General features: G+C 41.6%; 1 protein-coding gene across 1 annotated transcript in view; it reads left to right on the top strand.

The window, feature by feature from the left end:
• The first annotated feature begins 98 nt into the window (after positions 1-98).
• Positions 99-26,483, top strand: part of KIF13A (kinesin family member 13A) — a 205,489-nt gene continuing 179,104 nt past the window's right edge. Inside the window, exon 1 of the mRNA XM_034985737.1 lies at positions 99-190. Coding sequence (XP_034841628.1) covers positions 132-190 — 59 coding nt within the window. The 5' untranslated portion in view covers positions 99-131. The remainder of the gene's footprint in view (positions 191-26,483) is intronic.

Here is a 26,483-nt window from a genome sequence, read left to right as displayed (position 1 = left end):
CTGCCCCCCCCCCCCACCAGCCCCGCGTGAGCCCCGCGCCCGGGGGCTGGAGGCGCGGACGCTCGCCTCGGCAACGGCCCTCTCCCCTTCTGCTTTCAGAACTGGAACTGAACACCAAGTGCGTGGTGGAGATGGAAGGCAATCAGACGGTCCTGCACCCTCCTCCTGCTAACACCAAACAGGGAGAAAGGTAAAGCGGGCGCCGAGAGGGCGGCAGGAGGAGCCCACCCCGCAGTCCCCGGCAAGTTTGAGCCCGGAAAATGGGAGTACTCTTCCCTATTGTTAGGAGGACGGCTTCACGTTTGCCGCACGCTCCTGTCTGAAGCTGCGGCAAGTCCAAGTTCCTCTGCTCCCGCCGCCCCCCTCCTTGTCCCCTCCCGTCTAGAGCGGCATCAGCCCGGGCACCCGCGCCGCAGCCGGCACCAGTCCTCCGCGTACCTGGCCGGCTTCGGGGCACCCGGAGAGAGGGGGCCGGATGGGACCCCAGAGACGAGCAGCCCCACATTTTGCAGATAAGAAGACTGAGGCCTCAGGCGGGCAAGGGACCACCCCAAGGCCTTGTTTCCGTGGAACCCAGTGCCCCCTCGTTTTTTTCTACCGCTGCACACTTTGCTTTATTTGGCGGAATTGTTTAGGGACTTTGTAAAATGGGGGGAGGGGGGAACCCTCATAATAAAGCAGAACAGTATTGTATGATGCAGGCTCAGGCGTGGACCATTTAAAATCTATTATTTTGTTGGTGCCGGGTCGAGATAATGCCTGAATGTAATGCGCGAATTTTGATTTTCAAGGAAACAAAAGTGGTGCCCTGAGCTGTGTAGACACTGGGGGGATGTTTAAAAAGGGGCTGCATTTACTAGATGGCAACATATTTGCATTTGAAAAGTGGTAACTCTTGGATCCTTATTAATTCTGCTCTATTCCACGCAGCAGTATGGGAAAATGCCTTAAAATAATTTGAATATTTGGCATTTTTCTGGTAAGCCCCTGAGAAGAAAACGGTTGGAATTCATTCAGTATAGCAATGCAGTAGCTTGTAAAAATAGAAAAGAAAAAAAAAAAAAACTGGCAGATTTGACAGAATTAATTCCTCTGGGACATGAGTATGAGTGTGTTTCTAAAAGTCACCTGTTGATTGATGCACTACAATTTAGTGATTTTTTGCTCTTGGGAGATTTTTTCACTGGATAGAGGCTGAAGTAGGGTTATTTTATTGCTAAAGGACGCAGTTGCCCCTATTCTATAATCATGTGGTGTTCAGGCACAATTTTGCTAAATTCAGGGGAAGAAGTTGTCAGGAGGTAAGATTGGGAGTCCTTTGCTTTTTGTGCTGAGGGTGGAAATTTTTATTCAGTTTGCAAACATTCTGCTACCTATAGCAGATAGGGTGATAGTAAATAGCTAAAGTTATATTTAAAATGTTGTGTTAAACACTTTTCAGTAATAGATGTATCCTTGGATAATATTTTTAGATACATTTTAAAGACTTACAGTATTTTAGATACATTTCTAGTGGTGTAGTTGTATATTTCATGGTGCTAGTGAACTGAGTAAATTTCAGTATTTACAGATTAAATTAGATGTCCACATCATCAACAGTTTTTCTGAAACTGGTTATTTTTTTATTGTTTCCTCTGCAAATTCTGCTGGGCCAGATTCTTCAAAGCAGCCTGGGAAACAGGTAGAATATGAGCTCCTGTTAATGTAGCCACTGCTTCTGTTTTTCCTTGCTGGTTTGGCACCTGCTCCTTGTCACTCTTAACCATAGGGAGTGCTGCAGTTAGCTTACTGTTTAATGAAATGAAGCTTTCCGATTTGTGGAGAGAAACATTTAATTTTGTGGAACCTGGATAAGAAATGATAACTGTAGATAGGTGGTTAGAAATGCTAAATAATTAGTTGATCATTTTTAGGGCCACCACTGCAGTTACGAATCGGGATCTTTTAAGTAAAGACTTGTAGGGTGACTTGGGGATTTATCCATCTGCTGGCTTATTGGAATAGCCCCTTATCTGAAACTAAGAATAGCATTGAAACATGGGAGTTCTCTTGTTTTGTCCCCCTGACAGATAGGATTCTTTGGTGGATGGACCCTTTCTGTGGGCTTCTACCTGGGTACTGGTCACTCAGTTTACAGAAAACTTGACTGGAGTCTATCCAGCAGTGCTGCTTGTAGGTTAGGATTACTGTCTTTGCAAGAATGGAGACACCAAATGCCTTTTGATTTTCGTTATGTAGTCTGGTTTCATATTTCTCCACCAGGTTTTCCCCTTAAAGCAGCAGTGTATTTAAAAATAGAAATGATTCCTCCTTTGGGCTCTGGGTTGATTAATTACAACAATGCTTCATGTTATCTTTGCAATTCATTTCTATCATTTATTTTGGATAGAGCTCAGGGAAAGGTGAGAATATTATTTTTCTTACCTAGAAGTTCAAGGCTTGAACTCTAAGAAGTCTTTAAATAATATTGGCAAACCTGTGTCAAAGTGAGAATTATCATCTTCCTGAAAATTGCAAGAAATTACTAATGTATTAACTATGAATAGAAATTTTAAATTAGTGGGTGAAAGTTTTCAGTCTTACCAGTAAAAACAAGCAAGGATGCTTTGATTTCCAGGAGAAGAAACAGGTAGGCTTAGCTTTCATTATTTCCCCCCTTTATGGAATAAAAGCCAAGACTACATGTTAAGGACTGAAAGATCATAGGGCTTCTGAGGTTAAAGATATTTGTTTTTTGTTTGTTTGTTTGTTTTTTTGAGAGAGAGGATGAGAGGAGAGAGAGAGAGCACATGAGAGGGGGGAGGGTCAGAAGGAGAAGCAGACTCCCCGCCGAGCAGGGAGCCCGATGCGGGACTCGATCCAGGGACTCCAGGATCATGACCCGAGCCGAAGGCAGTCGCTTAACCAACTGAGCCACCCAGGCGCCCAAAGATATTTGTTTTGAAATTCTAAGATTATAATACACTACAGGGGTCCAGGTTAATAGTTGGCATATATATCAATCACCATTTTGAAACATTAAGACATATATGAACATGTTTCTTAAAATACTGTTGCATTTACTATTCAGGAGATACTTATGAAGTTTACATCATATGGGATCCTTTCTCAGCACAGGATCCAAAGATCACTGTGGGCCTAGCGTGTATGTCAGAGGTTTGCACCTTTGAGAGATGTGGGAAGAGAGAGGGAAAAATAGTTGAAATACAATGCGGTAGGTTATGTTACATTATACTTCTGCCAATATATGTACCATATTATTTGGAAGTGACCTGTTTCCTCTTCTGTCTTCCTCTGAGGTTGCAAGCTCCCTGAAGGCAGGTACCTTATCCTACTTACGTTTGTGTCCCATGCCCGGAATAGCAGCTGGCCTATACATAGCAGGCACTCAGGAAATGTCTGCACTCTGTAGGTTCCCTAGTGTGATGAGGGTACCAAGGAGGGGTTGTGGAAGTGCATGGAATAGGATGCAGAAGCAAGGCAATTCAGGAGGGGGGACGAGAATGAGAAGCCCTGATTTGCCCAAATAGGTAACAGTTCAAAAACCACACTATGAACAGATATATAAAGTCCTCTTTTGCCCTGTTGTCTCCCCTATTCTTCCCATCCCCTCATCTCTCCAAAAACAGTGTATGTTTTCAGAAACACACAAACACATACATGCACGTGAATATAGTGTTTATGTGTATTTCAGCAAATACCTTTTCTGGCTTTAAATACCCGTATATTAATATTCATTCTTTTTTACATCACTTTGGATGGTAGTGGTGGTTTTAAAACTTAGATGGATGGCTTATGAATTTGATTTTTATAACTTTTAGGAAGTGAAGCTTTATCATGAAGAGAGTATAATGGAACTTGTTTCTATAGAAGTTTTTGTTTTTATTTTATGTAAAATGAATTGTTGGGTAAGCATTTAAAGCAATGTGCGTATGTACCTTAGCTAGGTTAAAAAAAAATGGGCTAAATTTAGGCCCTTAGTAAAAGAGCATCAAAGTTTTAGCTTCTTGCCCAATTTTTCCACACTGCAGTGTAGCTTGTAAAGTGTATCCTGGAAGGTCAGTGGAAGAAAGCTACCTCTCTTGGTCCACTATGTATATATTTTCTTGTTCGTGTATTTTATGTTGCAACTTTTTTTCCAAGTTGGCTTCACCTGCTATTCCAAAGGTGCCTAGGACGGCTCCTTCTGTTCAAATATCTTTGTAGAGCAGAAATTTAGAAATTAGTGGAAGTTATGTGAAATTTAAAAAATAGATCACCTAAGGGCGCCTGGGTGGCTCAGATGGTTAAGCGTCTGCCTTCGGCTCAGGTCATGATCTCAGGGTCCTGGGATCGAGTCCCGCATCAGGCTCCCTGCTCCTTGGGAGCCTGCTTCTCGCTCTGCCATTCTCTCTCTCTCATGAATAAATAAATAAAATCTTTAAAAAAAAAAAATAGATCACCTAAGAATCAGTAATATTCCACATTATAAAATTATTTCGGTGACTTTGAATTCTCTTCTGTTTTCTGTTGTTATATTTCTCTCTAGCTCAAATATTATAGTGAGTTGTAAGAAAGCAGAGCATTTAGATTTCATTAATATAAGAGTGATCATTCTTCATGCATGATAATAGTGGTATTTTAAAGAGCATTTTAATGGAATATTTTCATTAGCTGTCCGCGTTTGCCATGCCTTTGTTTTAAAATAAAGGTAGATTGGAATCTCTTACTTTTAAAAGCAAAACTAAAAGTAATTATAGTGCAGTGTAGATTAGAGTAGTGATTTAAAAATTATTTTGTTCACATTCCACAGTTAAAAATACATTTAACATCATGGACTATGTATGTGTGTGTGCATGAATGGAGGTTCATGAAAAATTGTACTGTGCAGTGTATCTATTACTTTCTATCCCTCTCTGTTCTAATTCATTTTATTTTATTTATTTTTTAAAGATTTTATTTATTTATTTGACAGAGACACAGAGAGAGAGGGAACACAAGCAGGGGAAGTGGGAGAGGGAGAAGCAGGCTTCTCGCTGAGCAGGGAGCCCGATGCGGGGCTCGATCCCAGGACCCTGGGATCATGACCTGAGCTGAAGGCAGATGCTTAACGACTGAACCACCCAGGCACCCCTGTTCTAATTCATTTTAAAAGTGATGATTGACTTACTGAATTAATTTCACAACCCACTAATGGGTTATAAATTTATAATTTGAAAAACACAAGTTTAGTGGGTAAGAGGTTGGGTTCTGAATATATGTGTGTGTGTGTGTGTGTATGTGCATGTAAAATCAGTGTACTTTATTAAAATTTTTAAAATTTTAATCTCTTCTGATTAAGTAATCAGAAGAGATTACTTAAAATAAGGGGGTTTTAACTCATGACCCCAAGATCTTCTGACTGAGCCAGCCGGGTGCCCTTAGTGTACATAATTTAAAGTGTAAAGTAGTTTTATAATTTATAAAATGTATGACAAAAAAGAAGGAATCCTCTTTTTCATTTCTTTCCACAGAGACAGCCATATATAGCAGTTTTAGCTCATTCTTTTGGAATTTCCTTCCATATTTCTGAATAACATGCTGGTAGTGCTAGGTTTTATTTGTTCTGTGTTCTCTTTCTATGCCCTATCCCCACCCCACCCCCAAATTCTTCCCATCCCCCATTCCCCCAATATACTTTTGATTTTATCAATATTTAGTGTTTGTTTATGTGATTATGTAATATAGTCAACTATTTACAGTTGAGCCATGTGCTCTTCTATGATTTCTTTTCCTGTCATACAGAATTTTTTGTTTTTCCTGGAGTTAACAGTTGTTTTTATTTTTTCCTTTTTCTTTAATTTGCTTCTTTTTCTATGTACTTATCCTTAATTCAACATTTAAATTTTCTGCCTCTTGCCTAAATCTCCTTTCAAGACATTTAAACATATTAGGGACTTCCTTGATTTCATCTTCTTAGAGACATTTCTCCTTAAACCTTCCAACATGCTTCTTTATGAACTGGTCGTCTTCTTTGCCTGACATAGTTGTCATCCTGGGGTTGCCTGTCACATTATTCTGAGGATTCCCTTTACCTCTCTTCTGTGTGGATCTCTTGTTTTTCTGTTTCCTTTTTCTTTCTTGGTTTACTGCCTTAATTTTGTGTAGAGCATATTCTTTAGTAGCTTCCTTAGAAAGGGTGTTTGGAAGGTAAGATTTTTGAAACTGTGGATATCTACTCTATCCACTCACCTCATTGATAGTTTAGGTGGGTATCAAATTTCATTTTAAAGACATTTGGTTGCTCTGTTGTCTTTTACTTTCCTGTGTTTCTGTTGAAAAGTCCAAAGCTATTTGGGTTTCTTTTTTTTTCTTAATTCTTTAAATTAAAAAAAAATTTTTTTTAAGATTTTATATATTTATTTGACAGAGAGAGAGAGAGCACACAAGCAGGGGGTAGTGTCAGAGGGAGAGGGAGAAGCAGGCTCCCTGCTGAGCACAGAGCCTGACACAGGGCTAAATCCCAGGACCCTAGGATCATGACCTGAGATGTAGCAGATGCTTAACCAGCTAAGCCACACAGGCACCCCGCTATTTGGGTTTTTAATCCTTTAGATGTGACGTAGATTTTCATTCTTTAGAATCTTGTAGAATATTCTTTTCTTCTCCACTTTTGAGAAATCACAACAAGCCTTTTTGACCTGGAAATGTGTGTCCTTCTTGTCTTTTTGTTCTGCCTTCTGGAAGATTTCCTCCGCTTTATCCTAATAGCCCTTAATGTTTAATTTTTCTTTTACCCCATCATATTTTTAATTTCCAAGAGCTCTTTTTTTGGCCTCTGACTTTTTTTTTTTTAAATAGTATCCTATTTTTGTATTTTCGGTCTCTTTTTGAGGACATTAATGATAGTTTTCTATATATGGTCTACTCTTTACTTTTAAGTGTGTTGTTTTGTTTGTTAAAGTGTGAAGTAGTTTTATAAAAGCTAGTTTAAAATAAAGGCAGCTTGATCTCTGTCTTCTGTGTTAAGGACCTTGCTCAGATGTAGCTGAATGCAGCTAGACTCTCATTTCTCCAGGGCAAGGATGATACATGATTCATCTTTGTAATCTCAGTGCCTAGATTCAAGAATGCCCAACACACAGGAGGCATTTTGTTAGTTCTCTTCACTGCTAAAAAAAAAAAAAAAAAAAAAAAAAAAGAGATTATTAAAACCTTCTGTCCAGTCTCTTTTATATTTAACTTCCAACAATGGAAATAAAAATAATGATTTCCTTTTCCATAAGAGCATATGTAAATGTTATAATTGAAGGTAGTAGCTGCCCTAGACAATGCTTAATTACCAGCATTCATGAAGATAATTAGCTATAGTCAGTACAAAAAAGCTGTAAAAAGTAGAAAAATCCTATTTTTTGCATCACTAAAATTTTAGTTGAGAGATTTTTTTGGAATTACTTTTAATTTAAAAATATGTATGCTTGTTGGGGTGGGAAAATTTTTCTACATGATACCAAACTGGCCAGTTTATCACCCCACCAGTTAACTTGGTTGCTTCTGGCAAAATCTAGTTAGAGATAAGTGGATAACTTGGATTGTTTCTGATTTTTTTTTTTTTAAAGATTTTATTTATTTGAGAGCGAGAATGAGAGACAGCATGAGAGGGAGGAGGGTCAGAGGGAGAAGCAGACTCTCCGCCGAGCAGGGAGCCCGATGCGGGATTGGAGCCCGATGCGGGATTCGATCCCGGGACTCCAGGATCATGACCTGAGCCGAAGGCAGTTGCTCAACCAACTGAGCCACCCAGGCGCCCTTGTTTCTGATTTTTAACAAAATTACACATGCCATGCACTCATATTTTTAAGGAATTTTCAGGAATGAGTTTCCCCAAATAGCAGGCTTCTTGAAGACTTCAGGGTTTCTCAGGGTTATTCAGCCACACTTACCCTTTCTCAAATCTTCCCTCTAGCTATGGTAGAGAAGGTGTTTATGCATTTAGAATTTAAAGGAGTTTGGAGAACATTACCAGCACAGGAAACAGAATAACAGAGAAACCAACACAGAAACACCCAGAAAGATTACATTGTGCCTTGACAATGTAAGAATTACATTGTCAGTTTACTAACAACAGAGCTGTCAGTAAAGGAAGTAAGGCTAAAATTTATATGAAAACATGTATTAAAACAACCAAGAGTTGATTTATGTGGGATTCAGGAGCTACCTTTTTTTTTTTTAAGATTTATTTAGTAGAGAGAGAGAGAGAGCGCGAGCGGGTGCACGCGCCTGTGTGAGCAGGGGGAGAGGCAGAAGGAGAGGGAGAGAGAGTTTCATGCAGACTCCCTGCTGAGCATGGAGCCTGACAAGGGGCTCGAAATCAGGACCCTGAGATCATGACCTGAGCCAAAATCAAGAGTCGGCCACCCAATCGTTTTGAGCCACCCAGGCACCCCAGGAGCTATCTTTTCAAAGAAAGTCACTCTACAAAATATTTCTGGGACTTTAGACTTGGAAATGTAAGAAGAAAATGTGAGAAGTTCCTCCTTGCAAATTAGTTTATTGGCATTTTATCACCCAACAATTATGTGGAAACTAAAAAAACAAGTCAAGTTTTCACATCTTTAAAATTTTATTTGTAAAAATCTGTAATTCCGATATTTGTTGGATCTAAGGTTAAACGGAAAGTAGAGAGAAGAAATTCTTGTAGACTCCCAGGAATAGGACAACCCATCTAAGCCTCATTATTTGCTTGAGTCCTGTCTGGATTTCCTGTTTCTCTGAGATGAGCAATTCACTGAATCACTGATGAAGCGATAGAACTGTTTTACCAGATTGTTCTTGCAATGGACTTTTCACATCAAAGCACAATTGTATCTTTTTTAAAAAATTGCTTCCTTAGATATTCTAAAACGTTTTTTCATAGGTATCTATAAGATATAAGACAGAAGGAAAAAGGGGTAGGATCACTGTCTGGCCAAGCCTAAGCAGTTCTTTTTCCTCTACCTTCATTTTGTCCTTGTCCAAGTAATAGACAAATTTGCAGTTACAATTTTGTGTTTTGCTTTTCTCCCATTTATATTTTTTTATGCTATATCATTTTCACAATTATAATTTTAATAATTGAATAGTCTGTTGATTTTCATAATTTTTAACCATTTAAAAATTTATGGGGGACGCCTGGGTGGCTCATTTGGTTAAGTGGCTGCCTTCGGCTCAGGTCATGATCCCAGGGTCCTGGGATCGAGCCCCGCATCGGGCTCCCTGCTCTGTGGGAAGCCTGCTTCTCCCTCTCCCATTCCCCCTGCTTGTATTCCCTCTCTCGCTGTGTCTCTCTCTGTCAAATAAATAAATAAAATCTTTAAAAAAAAAAAATATATATATATAAAAAATATTTTTGGGCCTTAAGATTGTTTCTCTTAATGATTATACATAGCTGAGAGCATCTTCATGAAACTTTTTAGAATCCTTTGCTAACTGAAAGGCATTTCTTCTCAAACATGCTTGCCAACACAAAAATACACCTTTGAAATTGTATGCCAACATGAACTATTTTCTTAATTATAATGGAATTAAAAGTTGATAATTTGCAGATTTAAGTATGAGATAGGTGATGGGGAAAATGATTTTGTATGGGCAGTAACAAGACCAGGAGTTCTCGCCCTTAAGTGTGCATCAGAGTTTTGGAGAGCCCCACCCCAAAAGTTCTGATCCAGTAGGTCTGTGATGTGGCTTGAGAATTTGCATTTCTAACAGATTGCCAGGTGATGCTGATGCTGTTAACTCAGGACCAAACTTTGACAACTACTGGTTTAGACTAGTATTGTCCAATAGAATTTTCTGGGATGATGGAAATGTTCTCTATATCTATATCCAGTGTGGTAGCCACCAGCTGTATATGAATACTGAGCTCTTGATAAATGGGTAGTGCAACAAAAGAACTGAATTTTAAATTTTACTTAATTTTCATTAATTTAAATTTAAACAGCTACATATGGCAGGTGGCTGCTGTCTTGGACAGCAGAGGTCTAGACACAATTGAACATTAGAATCACTTGGGTGCTTTCAACATCGATGCCTGGGTCCTACCCTCAGGGCTTCTGGCTGAATTGGGTTGTAGGACACCTTAGGCGCTGGGATCTTTGAATGCTCTTCAGATGTCCTAGTTACGATTCAACAAAATGCCCCCAAATTTAGTGGTCTAAAACAACCATTTTCTTATGATCATGGATTCTTTGGGCCAGGAATTCAGACAGAGCAAAGTAGGTCTGACTTGTCTGTTCCACAAAGTCTGGAACCTCCTCTTTGAAGACTAGAAGTCTGAGGATGTAGACATCTGAAGGCTTGACCAGGTTGAATGTCCAAGGTGGTTAACTCACATGGTTGGCAGTTGATTCTCATGTGTAGTCAAGGCTGAGAATCATGGGTCCAGTTTAATAAACCAGGTTTTAAAGCCCAGTGTCCCACCTTGTCCTTTGGTCTATTTTTCCATTTTGATTGTGATCATATACTCATAACCATTAACTTTCTGCAAATTAATGTAGTAAAGCCTCATAAAATCAACCTAAATATTTACCTTAATAAGGTAATTTATGGAACTTTCATAGGGCCTTCCTGCGCCAGGGGTATGTATTACTGCGAACATAAAGCCTCACAAAGCTAAATAAGTTTTCTCCCATTAAGAAAGAAAGAAAAAAGCCTCCTACTCCCTAGTGAGGTGTGTTTAATAAAAATGCCTCTCCTGATTTGTTTTTACTTGAATTGCGGCAGCGGGGAAGGAGTTACGTAAATTATCTAGATGCAGAGTACTTGCCTCTTGCCTATCCTTTGCCTGGATACTGACCTCTTGGGAAGCACGGGTCCCTCAGCTTTCGAGTGGCCTGTGGGCCCCTGTTCCCTGCTGCGGGCCCCGTGAGGATGCAGCCCTCCCAGCTTCAGCTCCTGGATGGCCACAGAGCCTGGGGGCCCCGTGTATATGGAGGGTCAGCATGGCGGGATGAGCCAGAAGGCGGGGTGTTGCCTGCTTCCGCCACTCACTCGCTCTACGTCCTTGAGCTAGCTGTCAGTCCTTTTCCATCTGACTTTCTACATCTATAAAATTGAGGGCTAGACTAGGTAATCTGTAAAGTTTTTTGAGGCCTAAATTTCAGATTTATCCCACCTGTACTTAACATGTAGCGTGGAGTCCAGCAGAGTAAGTAGGTAACATTAATAGGAGCCGAAACGGGTTGCACCGTAACTTGCTTCGCAGAGTGTTAGGCAAACAAGGGAGGACAGGGCCACTGCTCTTGATAGGCTCTGTTTGCCTGCAGTAGCTGAGGCAAGAACTGAAGGTGTCCGGTGAAGTAAGACAGCTGCGAGCTCCAGCTATCTGAAGTCTACAGCTAGTGGAGGAGCCTGGGTCCCTTACAGACCGTCTGCGCGCCTCCCGCCTCGGCTAGGGCAGCAGCTTCTGTATGCACCCACAGGGGATTGTAAATCATCTGATTGGGACCTGACGGTTAGTTTTCATCTTGCACGGTTGTGCTTTTTTTGGAGAAGCAGTGATTTTAAGCTGTTCCTGCAGTCAGGCCGCTGTTTGATGCAATAAGCATGTGTGGATGGCAGTGGAGAAATGACGTTTCCAGAGCTGTTTGCTTTAAGAGTCCTTGGGCAGCTTATTTTGTTTCTGAGGGTTCTGTTACAACCCTCCCAAAGTGTGGTTGATCCTCAGTATTTCCTATCTTCCATTGTGGGACCAGCTCTGGTTAGAGAGAGAGAGAGAGAGAGAGAGTGTGTGTATGCGCTCATGCGCACGCGCACCTATTTCCCTTCTGGTTTGTGCTCTCTCGGTCTTTCTTTTGAAAGCAGAGTGGAGTTACTTGATTCTGGGCGGCCCTGCAGTGTCTGGTCTGGAAGTGTGATGAGCTTTGCTCCTGTGAGAAGCAGTGTGAGGAGAGCATCTGTGTGCCATTCCCTTGGGGGAAGAAGTTGGGAGTCTTGGGCTTTTTTTAGAAGACAGGGAACAGGAAGGAAGCCTTTGAGGAAAGGGAAGCTTTACTTTTTGCTGTTAGCTCTTTGTGTCGTCTTGAGGAGACCCTCCCTAGATTGATCCATCACCAAGGACCACAAATATTCCTGTATCTCCAGCTGGGAGCCTCAGAGGAAAACCAGCAGGGGCAAACAATGGTGACAGGCACAGACATTGCATTACCAGTACCAAGTCGTTTTATCCCAAATTTTGGAAAGCCACAGTCAACCCACATGTAGTTTGTTGAACAGATTAATAAATCTTTTAATAGACTTACGTTCTGTGGCTTAATAAAGCACGCCTTCAGAATTGATGGTTTGTGTGCCCACCTGTTATCCCAGCTAAACAGAGAATGTGTAAAGATTTATAGGCTGAACCTGCAGTTGTATTTGCCCTTTTTTAAAAATTGAATAACACACTGTTAGGGTTTTTTGTTTTGTTTTGTCCTTTTGTTCTCTAACTACTTCTCTTTATATAGCTAAAGTTTAGAATCCACTATACAAATTGTAACAGGAGGGGCGCCTGGGTGGCTCAGTCGTTAAGCGTCTGCCTTCGGCTCAGGTCATGATCCCAGGGTCCTGGGATCGAGCCCCACATCGGGCTCCCTGCTCCGCGGGAAGCCTGCTTCTCCCTCTCCCACTCCCCCTGCTTGTGTTCCCTCTCTCGCTGTCTCTCTCTCTGTCAAATAAATCAATAAAATCTTTAAAAAAAACCCCCCAAAAAACAAAAAACAAATTGTAACAGGGAATAGTTACATCATTACATTTAGAAAGATCCTTAAAATTACTTGTTTCAAGGGTAATGTTTTGAGTAAGTAGGGAGGAGTGTGGTTGGGAAAGCTTATCAAGATAATGGTGTTAAATTTGAGCAACCCTATCCAGTTTGAAACATCTGCTTTTTTGATCTAGAGTTACAGTGCAAATAGGTAACATTAGCATGGCAACATAACTAAGTATTTTTGAAGCCTTGAAGTATTGCTGGCTTTGATAGTTAAAATAATATTCCTTTCTTGATGATGACAGCTTAGTCTGCGCTTTTATGATGAATTATGCAGTGGAAATAATTTTCTGAAATTGCTGGTCTACTGTATTCCTAAGGGACTCTTTTTTTTTTTAAAGTTCTCTAGCCAGGTTCTTATTTAACTAGCTTTTGCCAAGAGTGACTTCTAGCTGTCCTTGCTCATTGGTTCCCAGACTTGAGAACCAGTTTTAAAAAAGCAACAGAAATAGGGACACCTGGCTGGCTCAGTCGGTAGAGCATAGGACTCTTGATATTGGGGTCATGAGTTCAAGCCCCACGTTGGGCATAGAGCTTACTTAAAAAAAAAACAAAAAACAAGGGCGCCTGCGTGGCTCAGTCGTTAAGTGTCTGCCTTCGGCTCAGGTCATGATCCTAGGGTTCTGGGATCGAGCCCCACATCGGGCTCCCTGCTCAGCGGGGAGCCTGCTTCTCCTTCTCCCTCTGTCTACCACTCTGCCTACTTGTGCTCGCTCTCTGTCAAATAAATAAATAAAATCTTAAAAAAAAAAACCCAATAGAAATAAAAATTTGGATAAACAGAGTTTCTAACTTCTTTTAAATGTGCCAAGCAAGCACTCTGAAACAAAAACACCACTGTATCTTGATACTTCATTTAATAAAATAAACCTCTTAACAACAGAAGGAAGGACTTAATTAGAATTTAAACATTGGGTAAATTTAGTTTTGTAAAGTACTCACCACATTGTTAACTTTCACTTTTCCTGGGAATTGATGGAAATATCACCACAGGTCACCCGTAGACTGTGACATGCAGTTAGTTGGCTGTCCCTGGTGTCTGTGATGTCTAGTAGTACATCACCTATGACCTTTGTGAGCAGCTTCAGCACTTTGGGTCCTTCAGGCCAAAGCGCATACTATGAATGTTAAAGAATTTTTTTCTTTTAAAATTTGAACAAAGCGGGACACCTGGGTGGCTCAGTTGGTTAAGCGTCCGACTCTGGGTTTCGGCTCAGGTCAGGATCTCAGGGTCCTTGTATCCAGCCCGAGTCGGGTTCTGCACTCTGCAGGGAGTCTGCTTGAGATTCTCTCTCTCCCTCTCACTCTGACTCTCCCCCTGCTTGCTTGCTCTCTCTAATAAATCTTTTAAAAAAACGAACAAAGCATCCTCTTTATTTGTATATATCATTGAGTTTTTGGAATGGTACAGGATACATCTTTGCTTTTGGAGTTGATGTGTTGAAATAAACTCACCAATCTAGGTAAAAACCAAAACAGAGTTTAAAATTTCATTAAGTATAGTAAATTACCTCATATCTGAGCCAAAGCTTTTACTCTCAAGGAAGGGAAATCTTTTATCTGCCTTTTGCGGTGTTTCTGTGGCTATTAGTTGGGTATAAATAATTAAGCATGTGACAGAACGGTATAGTCGCCAAGAGCCACTGTGAACTTTGGGAACCAACTGCTTATGTGTGTATCACTTATTGGCTGTGAAATGTTGGGCAAGTCCCTTAACCGTTAGTGCCTTGGTTTCCTCATTTATAAAATGGAAATAGTGAGAGTTACAGACATTGTAGGGCTTGTGGGAATTAGCACGGTGCTTGGCACATTGCACGCACTAAGTGTTGATAATTTTATTATTTTTATTACCATGGGACACTCAATGCTCATTGATCTGGGTTTTGATTCCTTTTTTTTTTTTAAGATTTATTTATTTATTTATTTATTTATTTATTTTAGGGTGGGAGGGGCAGAGGGAGAGAATCTCAAGCGAGCTCTGCGCTCAGTAGGGCTCAGTCTCACCACCCTGAGATCATGACCTGAGCTGAAACCAAGAGTCAGATGCTTAAACGACTGAGTCACCCAGGTGCCCCCAATCTGGGTTTTGTTTTTAATATTGTTTCTTACTCATTCCAAGTTTAATAAATGAAGTTCTTTTTAACATTCAAAAAGAACAATTAAAGTAGGAAACCTTACAATTCCTTTTTTTTTTTTTTAAGATTTTATTTATTTATTTAGAGAGCTGGAGGGAGGGACAGAAGGAGAGAGAGAGAATCATCAGCAGGTTCCATGCCCAGCTTGGAGCCTGACATGGGGCTCGATCTCACAACCCTGAGATCATGTCCTGGGCCGAAATCAAGTGTTGGATGCTTAACCAACTGAGCCACCCAGGTGTCCTGGAAACCTTACAGTTCTTTTAAGTAATACGGAGTTTCTGATTACTTTTGATGAAAGTGTCCACATTTGGAAGACTTTTTTGTCTTTGCAATGACTGTGGACCTTCAGGTCTGCATTCTGGTTATTGGGTGCTGGTCCTTGTTACCTTAGATATAGTACCGTTCTCGTAAAGTGTGTGTTGTACTCAACTGTGTTTCTATTCACTGGATGTAATTAATGGTTAGTAGGCTTTATTTAGTGTAGGGGATTCATAGACAGTTAGTACTCCCTAGACATAAACTGACTTCTGAGGAAATCACCATCTGAAGGTGCTGAGACATCATATTCAGTAATATTGGGTTTCTGTGCTTCTATTTTCCTTCCTGAGACAACTGACTTTATTATCCTAGTCCCCAGGGTGGTGACTCTTGTTCCGATGGTTTATAATGGAGACACGGACTCAGGGCCTCTCTGTTAAAAATTCAAAATAAGGAAGTGTTTTTACTTATGTATCTGGTTCTCTGGCCCCTATTAAGTGAGTATATTTTATTCTTGGACTTATTTATCATAATCTTTTTGGTTTGGCATTTTTTTATTGACACTTTAAATTTGGAAAATATATTTGGGTTATTTCCTAGAACCACCTGTACAGCAGTTTCCTTTAAATTTACTAGTTGTTTTCTTAAAATATGTTTTTAAAGACTTATTTATTTTAGAGAGAGCGAGCAAGCGCACGAGCAGGAGGGACAGAGGAAGAGGGAGAAAGAGAATCTCAAGCGAACTCCACACTGAGCCCAGAGTCCCCACCCAGCTCTCAATTTCAGGACCCTGAGATCACGACCTGAGCTGAAACCAAGAGTCGGACTCTTAACCAACTGTGCCACCCAGGCGCCCTGTTTCTTAAAATACTTTTCCAAAAAAATGTATCATGCAAACGTATATGCATGCATATTTGTGGCCCTTTTTTTCTTTTTTTTTTAAAGATTTTATTTATTTATTTATTTACTTATTTATATTTATTTATATATATATTTTTTTAAAGATTTATTTATTTAACAGAGAGAGACACAGTGAGAGAGGGAACACAAGCGGGGGAGTGGGAGAGGGAGAAGCAGGCTTCCCGCGGAGGAGGGAGCCCAATGTGGGGCTCGATCCCAGGACCCTGGGATCATGACCTGAGCCGAAGGCAGACGCTTAACGACTGAGCCACCCAGGCGCCCCTAAGATTTTATTTATTTATTTGACAGAGAAAGACACAGCAAGAGAGGGAACACAAGCAGGGGTAGTGGGAGAGGGAGAAGCAGGCTTCTCGCGGAGCAGGGAGCCTGACGCGGGGCTCGATACCAGGATCCCAGGATCCTGACCTGAGCCGAATGCAGACGCTTAACCGCTGAGCCACCCAGGCGCCCCGCCCTTTTCTTTTAATAAGGGAGCGATGCATGCCTTCAGAAATTTTGATTAGGTTATCCAGTTGTGTGCAGAAATACCCAAAAACTAAAGAGGAGCATAACGAAAAGTTTTGATGTTCTAAGTACTTTGTACATTTACATGAATGAACATGAAGTGTGTGCTTGCTTTTCTCTTTGTTCCCCGTGTAGGCAAAACATCTGAGCCATCATTCTGGGCTTGGGAAGTGGGGAGGAGCGCAAGCAGTGTTTCTCTCTCTGGCCTCTCCCTACCCTCAGGGTGCTCCCTTTGCTCCACCCCTGGAAGCAAAGAACAGGATGGGGTGGGGAAGCAAGAGGAACAGGGAAGGGACTAGGCGGGCCCCGAGTGCCAGCTTCTGGATGGCCTTGACTTTTCAGCCTCTCCCCCAAAGCCATCTCAGTGATCTGTAGACTGCAGTAGGCCATGTTGGGGAGCACAGAGCCAGCCACGTGTGTCTCATTCTGTTGCTGGAATGTTTTAAAAGTGTCTGAGGGACTTATTAGATAAGCTGCAATTTTTAAATTGGAAAGACAAAGCCTTTTACTTGATTAGTCAGCCCTGGTGATTAAAGAGCTATTAAGCAGCATGTATCAGATGCTGTCAGAAAGTATCATTCCTGGTGTGACCCCGAGTGCAGAGGAACTGTTTTTATTTTAGGATTCGGAGAGAGGAGATCTAATGACAGTGTGAAAGTAAATAGATTTCAGATCGGTTACATGCTTGCAGATCTTTGCCTGCTTCCATTACCAGGTTGTTTATTTGTTTTAATTAACTTAAATGCAGTCTTTGACTTAAATGTCTGGATCCTGGATAGGCTTGGCTGTAGGTGGTAGTGACAGGAATCTCCTCCCTAAGCCTTTCTCTTATTTGGTGAGTTCTTTCTAGGGATGTTGGTGACCCTGGTATGATTGCTGAGCAGAAAAATAAAAGCATCGAATCCATTCTCGGGATCATTCTGGTGCCCTTCCTCCATCCATGTGGCCACAACCTGTTGCCCTGAATAATGGGAAAAAGAAATGTTGCAGAGGGCCAGCTTGTTCACATGTGTTTGCCGAAGAGGGGCTGCTGTGGAAACGCAAGCAGACCGCTTCTCGGTCTGCTGGAGAGCTGGAGACACAGGCGCAGGGGAGGGGGAGGGGAGACTGAAAACTCTTGTTAGAATCTGACCAAGTAGAAACTTAAATCAAACCAAAGCTACCTGCTCCGGGCGTCTCCTGCCTTGCACCAAGCCCCTGGGTAGAACGGGGCTATTGGAGAGTACTTTTGTTTCTCTGGCGTGTTTGTAGTGCAGGGCACTTGCTGGCCGGAGCCTTGCAGTGCTGAGCACGAAGCCCCCCTCACTGCTCGTCCAGGACCGCGCCGGCTGCCCTTCCGGGAATGAAGTGGAATTGAGAAAGGCTGTACGTTAGGAAGTGATGTGCATTTCGGGGCCTGTAAATTGGGGAAAAATAATGCTACATCTCTGATTTTCTAAAAAGCTGTTTTTCATGAAAGCTCTTCAGTTGCTTGTGGCTTCTCGCTTACAGAGTATGGCCCTTTAATAAAGACTTCTGATTTTGCAGCGGGGTATTACGTCAGCGCCCACGGCCACATGGCACTGGGGTCATAACTGTGAACGTCCCTGTGTGAGCACTGTTGGTGAGGGCAGAGGCCCTGGCCACTGTCGCCGCCTGCGCTGGGCGCTCTTGCGAGGAGGCCAGTCCTCAAGTGGAAACTGCCTGGCATCTCATACGCTTGGACTGGGTTGGCAGACAGATGCAAACAGGGCTCCATGCCACTCGCACCAGCTTAGCGAATGATCTTTGGGGTATGTCCCCTTCAAAACTTGGAGCACCTGTTTGTCACTGGGGCCAGGCGTCAGCCATAGTGCTGCTCTGGAGTTTTGGGACGGAGCTTGGCATTTTATTTTTTCCTTAACTGTCCAGACTTCTTTTTCCCCACTGGTAGTTGAGGAGCTCTGTGGAAGGTGGAGAGGAGATAGAGCACAAATAGGAATCCTACGGGTACCTTTGTCCAAGTACACCTCGCACTTGCCACCTCTACTCCAGAGGTCAGCTGATCCCCTTGGGAGGTGAGCACAGCTGGACAGGCGTGCTTTGAAGAGGGTGCCTAGGGACTTCTGGCCACACAGCTCGGGAGCCATGGGTCTGTGAAGAGCTGTTCCCAAGCTTCTGGTCCTTTTCCACCAGTGAGTTTCTAGAGTATTTTACAGGTTTGGGGCACAGCTTACTGGTTTTGTTGGTGTGTGCATGCGTGCTTATGTGCTTGCTTGTTCATTTACTTACTGATGTTACTAACAAGCAAAATGATAGTTGCAGAGTGCCCTGTGTTCATTTACTGTCGGTTCATTATAGCTCTGTGAGTTCAGTCTTGGAGTGCTGAGTCAATTTTCTGAACACTTGAGTGGAGGATAATAACCAGCTCCATGTTCCTGAAGAATCTGTGCAATTGGCTTATTGTCCCTTCTAGACTGTAAACTTGAGGGCAGAGCCCCTTGTCTTAGTTACTCTCTGTTTCTTCCCTCTTTCTTTCCCCCAGTAGCAAGCATATGCCTTGTACAAAGTCGGTGTCCTCTAGGTGTTTTATGCCTGGATGCCATGGAAGATGTGGATATGCATTTTACGGGAAGAGCTGTGCTTTGGTGCATGAATGAATCTGTGGGTGGGATGGTTTTATTTCATCCTCAGGCTATGTCTGTCACATCATTTGTGGTTCTCCTGCTTCTAGTCTGGGCCCTACGAGACCTTTAATTTCTGCATTGGATTATTACATAATGATAGGCTCTGCACTGTTGTGTGGCTTTTTGGGATGATGGCAGTACAAATGTGATTCCAGACCCTTACAGCTGCAACTCCTACTGCCTTGGGCTGACAAGCAGAGGCCTTAGCTGTTAGTTCTACTTAAGCAAAGGTTGATCCAGCCAAGGAGTCATGCCGACTTCGACCAAGTTCACCTGTTTAATGTCCTCTGCCCCACCTGTGTAGTGGCCTCAGCAGCAAGTTCTGTGTAGGTAACTAATGGAAGAGAATCCTGTTCTAGGCAAAGTGATGACTTCCTAGAGTGCCAGAGCCATTGTCTGCCCCCCCCCGGGGGTGGTGTGTGGTCCCAGACTTGGGTGGACCCCTATACCAACCTGACTTAGTGAGTCAGATTATTGAGAAGTTTTCCTGCACTTGTCATGGAGAGAGAAGGGGAAGATATTGGAAGGGTGGCCATGCACCTTCCTCCAGCCTCACCTGGGGTCTGGTACCCTCGAGAGGCAGATAGATGGGTAAGGGCACCTCTCATTCTCTGGTTGCTGAGTGGCCCTTGGATTGATGCTGCATCTTCTGCTTGCCCTCATGGCCGTTGGCATGTTGTTGTAGTTGTTGCTGTTTTTAAATTTGGAAGCGCTCATGTCCAATGAATGCTTCGAGGTAAGTCAGAACCCCAGGGGTTGCAAGGGTTGTGGGCAGCTCGTGGCATGCACACAGTGTCCAAAAATGCACGTTGGAACGGAAGTCACACGAGAATGGCATTCTACGGGGACAGCCTTGAATCTGTTTATATTTTCAAGTAAGCCATTACAGACTTTAGTAAGCCTTTATTAAGACAATACAGACTTTATTTAATGAGCACCTCATTAACAAGTTCCTTTTGATCTATCTCCCAACAATTATGAAACATTAATGAGTCATAGCTCCATGGCTGGGCCTCGTTGGTTCCGAAATCAGAGCAGGAAGGCAGAAGCCCAGCAGCTAGCCCCCTGAGAGGAGGAGAAAACCCCCTGTACTCTCACCTGCCCGGAGTGAAAGGGGCGGGGCTGCTCACCGGAAGTTGTTACCTGTAGCAGCCGGTGGCTGCTGGGGCAGTTCCTGGCTGGGATTACCCGGCACCTCGGCTCCACATCTTGCAGGCTTCCAGAAAGGCTGGGGGTAGTTTTCTCTGCCTTGGACAAGTTTGGCTTTCCAGTCTTTGTGCAGTTGAGTGTAAGACGGGCTCCTGCTAGCTCTCCTTCTTCAAAGCACTTGTACATTGACAAAATAACCAACAAAATGGTTCTACTTTTATTATGATTATTTATAATCCAAGCGTCTGTGTGGCTGACTTTTTAGGGACTCCCAGCTGACTTTTGCATGGCTCAGGCTTTCTTCCTGCAAGGCAAGTGAGAGGCATATAGCCTTCCTTTTCTTTGGGAGATCTCGAGTAACCTTTTAATATAGATTTTTAATCAGAAAAGTAGTGCTCATTCACTGTTAAACAACTTAGAAAATACGGGATATTAGAGATAAAGTAAAATTTTGCTCATCGTTCTGTGAACATCTTGATGCATTTCCCTTTTTCTGTGTGTGATATTTCATACCACTGAGGTGAAGAACGTATTTCTTAAGATTATGGAAACACAGCAATTGCATGCTGCCTCTTGGATGTACCACTGTCTAAAAATAGAGAATACTGGGGCACCTGGGTGGGTCAGTCGGTTAAGCATCTGCCTTCAGCTCAGGGCATGATCCGGGGATCCTGGGATCGAGTCCCGCATCAGGCTCCCTGCTCAGCGGGGAGTCTGCTTCTCCCTCTCCCTCTGCCTGCCCCTCCCCCTGCTTGTGCTCTTTCTCTCTCTCTCTGTCCAATAAATAAAATCTTAATTTAAAAAAAAAATTGAGAATACCTAAGCACAGCTATGCATCACCCCAAGTCAGAGTTCTGGCTCATTGAGCGTTTTATGTTATGTTTAGTATCTCCCTTCATCAAAGTTTTTCCTTCCTAAGACTACTTTTCCCTTGAGAAAGTGTCTCAGTACCAAAAAGGAACAGAATGCCAAGCCAAGTTAGATGCCACTGGAATATTTGGAATTTTCCTTCCCTAATTGATGAAGCAGCATCAGGAGAACTAGTTCTGCAGTCTGGGGTCCCTGGGCGTGAATCTTGGCACCTGCACTTCATAGCGGGGTGATCCTGAGCAAGCTGCTTAACCTCGCTGTGCCTTAATTTCCAGCTTTGTGTAAAATAGATAGAGCCATTTAGAATTATTTCTGGTGCTTGGTAAATAATAAATGTTAGCTATTTTAATTAGTGCATTATTATTATTATTATTAATGCAGTAGGAAGAACCACAAGGCCGAGGGAGAATGCTCAGGTAGCGTGCTGCATAATGGTGATGTGAACAACCATACTGATGATTTCTCAAAATGCTCTGATGGGGAGGATGAGTGCAGTTAAGTGCATCCACGCCTGATCTGTGTTGAAACAATCAAGCTTTGTGTTGTATTTGAATTAGCTCTAGTAGATACTTTTTATCCACACTCCTTTTTCCTACATGCTCAGATTGTCAGGTCTTGGCCAGTGTGCATCTTCTTAATTGTGGTCTTTCAGCTACTCTTCAGAACTTTTGAAGTGTACTTGTTCACTGGCAAAAATATGTTCCAGAATAATGAATACTTACTGTTTCAGGATATAACTCCGTTTAGTGGAAGAGAACATTAGAGACAAATTAAATGCTAATGGGTGCACTGAGGCATTTCTGATGAGTACTAAAGTTAAGTCACTTTGGAGGTAGAATTAAAGATACAGACACAGTTTTTTGAGTTGACATTGATCATTTTCATTTTAACCTGATCTTTATCCTACTACCTACCTATTTGAAAAATTTTAGCCCCAATATTGTACTTCGTTTAAATTTTGATGAGCCATGTGGTTATTCCTTAATCTAAAATTATGACTAAAGCTAGTGTGTTATCTATCACCACAAAGATACATCTAAAGGAAGGCAACAAGGGTAATACCAACCATGGTAATAAAGATGCTGGATTAAGTCACAAGATTTAACATCACAGATGTCTTCAGTGGCTGTGCTCTGAAAACTTCTCACTAATGAAGCACAGTCAAATTACTTTGTTTTGAGTCACTTGTAATCATTTTGTTTTCCTTCCTGCTGCTAAAAACAGAATGGAACTTTTGACTCAGTGAAATCAGTGTGAAATTTTGTAAAGACCAGAGAACCAGCTTCTATGTCTGAACTCTTGAGTTTCTCTCCATAATTGTTGGAATAGGGTCTTAAGGAGATTTGGATCAAATAGAACAAAAGTCTTACTCTTCCCCATCTAAGATTTTAAATATTTGAATACTCTTCTCAGATCTGCAAGGTTTGGATGGTTTATATGGCTAGCCTTCCTGAAAACATTTATCACCTAATTAAATTTGCAGACACGCCATATCTAGAGATGTGACTGAAACTAAGAACTATTAGAATTGATCAGTAGAGACATGAGCTACCTTTGATTTTGTTCATACCTTTCAGAATTCTAAAAACATTTACCTGGGATAAAATCAGGCCAACTTTGAAGCCTCACAGATGGCAGTAACCTAAGCCCATGAAGAAAAACTTGCCAGACTAGTATAATTTTTTCCAGTTTTGCATGTTATTACAAAAAGAAAAAACCCATAAACTTCTGGGTTTCTTTTCAAGAAAACAGCATCGGTAGGTAATTTGACAGCATTCCACTTACATTTTCACTCCTTGCTATAACTCTGAAATTTTCCACTGCTCTTATGAATTTGATTTGCTTGTCTTTTATCTAACGATTGCATTCAGTACTTTTTCTTTTCTTTGCTTTTTCTACATTTGAGGTAATAGGGAATAAGGTTTCCTGATGTCAACTTTTAAGAACCAAAGACAAGATTTATTAAAACATCTTTTTAGGCCAATGGATGATCATAGCTTCTAAACAGGAGACACATTGATTTATGTGGATATTATTTGCATTTTGTCTACCATTCTGCAGGTGTGGTTTTGAGATTTAAGTGCAGTGGCTTTAATATGAATATGCAGTGGTTACAATAAAGAGAAGGAAGAGAGTTACTGGAGCTGATTTTACCCCAAACTGATTGGTTCCTAGGTGATATTCTTCAAAATCAGCTTTATTGAGATATAATTTACCTACGACAAAATGCACCCAAGGCAGTGCTAGTCAAAGTTGTTCATTTTAGAATGAATGTAGAGGTTTAATAAATGTGATTGAAAATGATCCATCCTGCCTAAAGTTGCTATGTTACGTCCTCTCTGTTTCAGGCAGGATAGATCTCTACTTGCTGGGGAGAAAGCAATCAATACAGAAGGTGTTGAGATCCATGTTATTTTGGGGTTGTTTGCAGTGACTGTTTATAGCCAGTTCATTTTTCTTAAGAGTTTCTTTCCTGCGGGCGCCTGGGTGGCTCAGTCAGTTAAGCGTCCGGCTCTTGGTTTTGGCTCAGGTCATGGTCTCAAGGTCGTGAGGTTAGGTTCTGCGCTCAGTGGAGAGTCTGCTTGGGGTTCTCTCTCTTCCTCTCCCACTCCCGACCATGCGCACGTGCTCTCTCTCTCAAGTAAATAATAAACAAATCTGTAAGAAAAAAAGTTTCTTTCATGCTTTCCAACTTTTAACTCATACGTGTTCATTCAGAGAAACATCTGGTATTCCAAGACTTTTATTTTTGGTGGCAACTGGATATTTTATGAACTCTTTTTGCATTGCAGCCCTCAAACATGATGTAGCTCAATTAATAAAGAGCCATTTGCAAATATACACAAAATACATGGGTTCTTATGAGTATGGCTGAGTTTTCCATGCAGGCTCTGTAAACATAAATTAGAATGTGTCTTGAAGATATAGAAGTTCTCATGAAGCTTCAGACATCATGTCAGTTTTGCTTGTCATGTATACCTAGCATGAAGGCTTACAGTAAACACTGAAAGTCTGATCAGATGTATGTCACTCCTTAAACTGTGACTTGTATATAACTTACCAATATAGCAGTTTTTTATTTAGAAATAAATGAGGGAGACAAACCATAAGAGACTCTTTTTTTTTTTTTTTAAAGATTTTATTTATTTGACAGAGACACAGCAAGAGAGGGAACACAAGCAGGGGGAGCGGCAGAGGGAGCGGCAGAGGGAGAAGCAGGCTTCCTGCCGAGCAGGGAGCCTGATGTGGGGCTCGATCCCTGGACCCTGGAACCATGACCTGAGCTGAAGGCAGACGCTTAACGACTGAGCCACCCAGGCGCCCCCCATAAGAGACTCTTAAACATAGGAAACAAACTGAGGGTTGCTGGAGGGGAGGTGGTTGGGGGGTGGGGTAACTGGATGATGGACATTAAGGAGGGCATGTGATGTAATGAGCGCTGGGTGTTATAGGCAACTGATGAATCACTGAACTCTACGTCTGAAATTAATGATACACTATATGTTAGCTAATTGAATTTAAATAAAATGAATTAAAAAATAAGAAATGACAAATGTTAGCATTGCCCAAATAATTTTATGATTTAGTTTTTGTACATTCATGAAAATAGTGGATGAAAGTAAATTTAGTGTTCAGATGGATAAGAGTGGATTAGACGGAATAAATGAAATTAAAGTACAAGAATAAATTATATACTAGGCTTGGGGTGCCTGGGTGGCTCAGTTGGTTGGGCGTCCGACTCTTGATTTTGGCTTAGGTCATGATCTCAGGGTCCTGGGATTGAGCCCCGCGTCAGGCTCTGTGCTCAGTGTGGAGTCTCTTGCCCCTCTCCCTTGCTCCTCCCCCCACCCTGTGCGCTCTCTCTCTCTCTCTCTCAAATAAATAAATAAATAAATAAAATCTAAAAAAAACACCGAATTATATATTAGGCTTAATTAAGAGTATCACATTATACATTCAAGGTGAAAAAGAAGAAATTGAGCAAAATTTTCCAATTTGAAATGTAAGGATAGTTGGTGGGAAAAAGTAAATTGTTGTTTGAATTACCCAATTGTTGTAGTCTTTGCCTCTTAAAATTCAAGTAACAGCTGTACTACATTTATAGAGAATAGTCTTTACTATTTATAGCTTGAGAACCAGTGTTATAAGCAACAAACTATGTATTGGGATATTTATAGACATTTTATTTCACAATTTCAGATACTCAGAAGTCTGATGCATCTGGTTTTCACCAGATACAGAGTTAGATATGGGCTATGCAGGACACCCCATGCAAATATAGGTATTCTTCAAGAGCAATTGCAAGAAACATTTCTGCTAAGAGGAATGGTGGGCCAGAGATGAAAGTTTTCAGGGAAGAGTTTTTGCAAGCTGCTTCAGTATCTTTTGAGGAATTTAAGTTAATTTGACAATCATCTGGAGATAGGTGAAATTAATGTCACTGAAGACAATTACAATTAATTAGGAGAGCTGGTGATATTTCTTTAGTAAAATCCCTCATTATGCATAAGGTATGATCGCAACAAGACTAACAGGTTGTAGAGGCAGGTGTCTGTTCCTTGTCAGGTTATCAGACAGAAGGCTGCTTCAGTAGGGCGGTTGGTGACAGTTGTTAGAGACAGTTCACTATTGCAAATGTTCTCTGTGGATGGTTCTTAGAGGAAGACTGGCCCAAGACTCCAGAATGTTCTTTGAAAGCTTTTTGAAAAAGTGTCTGAAGCCATCGAGATGCTGAGCTTCAAGACAGTGTGAACAGGAAGAACTCTATCTAGCTGTTAGATACTTCATGCATGTCATGTCTGCAGATACTGTGATAGCCCCTAACGCTACCCTCACTGACTATTTCATTTAGGTGTAACTTGCCTCCCTAATTAGATAGTAAATTTTTTGCATATAGTATGAGATCCTGTCTTAAATTTCATGTTTCTAACTTGGCTGTTCTTAGAGCGCTAGGCACAGAGTAGGTGATGGATAAGACTTTGCTAATTAATTTGGAAAGGGAGGACTCCAAACAGGTGACGTGGACAGCTGTGTGGGTGATAGTCTCTGAAAGAGTGTGCATGTGCTGGGTTTTCTGGGCTTTATTCACAATGGACCCATCTTGAAGGGGAGCATAGAGCAGTGGGTAAAGGCACAGACTCTGAGCTCAAATCCCAACTTTCTCATATCTTGCTGTGTGACCCTGCACAAGTTACCTGTCCTCTTCATGCTCAGTTTTCTCATTCTTAAGCGAGGGTACTAGTAGCTATTTCAGGTGGATGT

Source organism: Mirounga leonina, unplaced genomic scaffold, assembly GCF_011800145.1.
Source record: "Mirounga leonina isolate KUSES-001 unplaced genomic scaffold, KU_Mleo_1.0 Mir_366, whole genome shotgun sequence".
Taxonomy (NCBI): domain Eukaryota; kingdom Metazoa; phylum Chordata; class Mammalia; order Carnivora; family Phocidae; genus Mirounga; species Mirounga leonina.
Note: the sequence above shows the minus strand (reverse complement) of the source record. Positions and strands in the feature narration are given on the sequence as shown.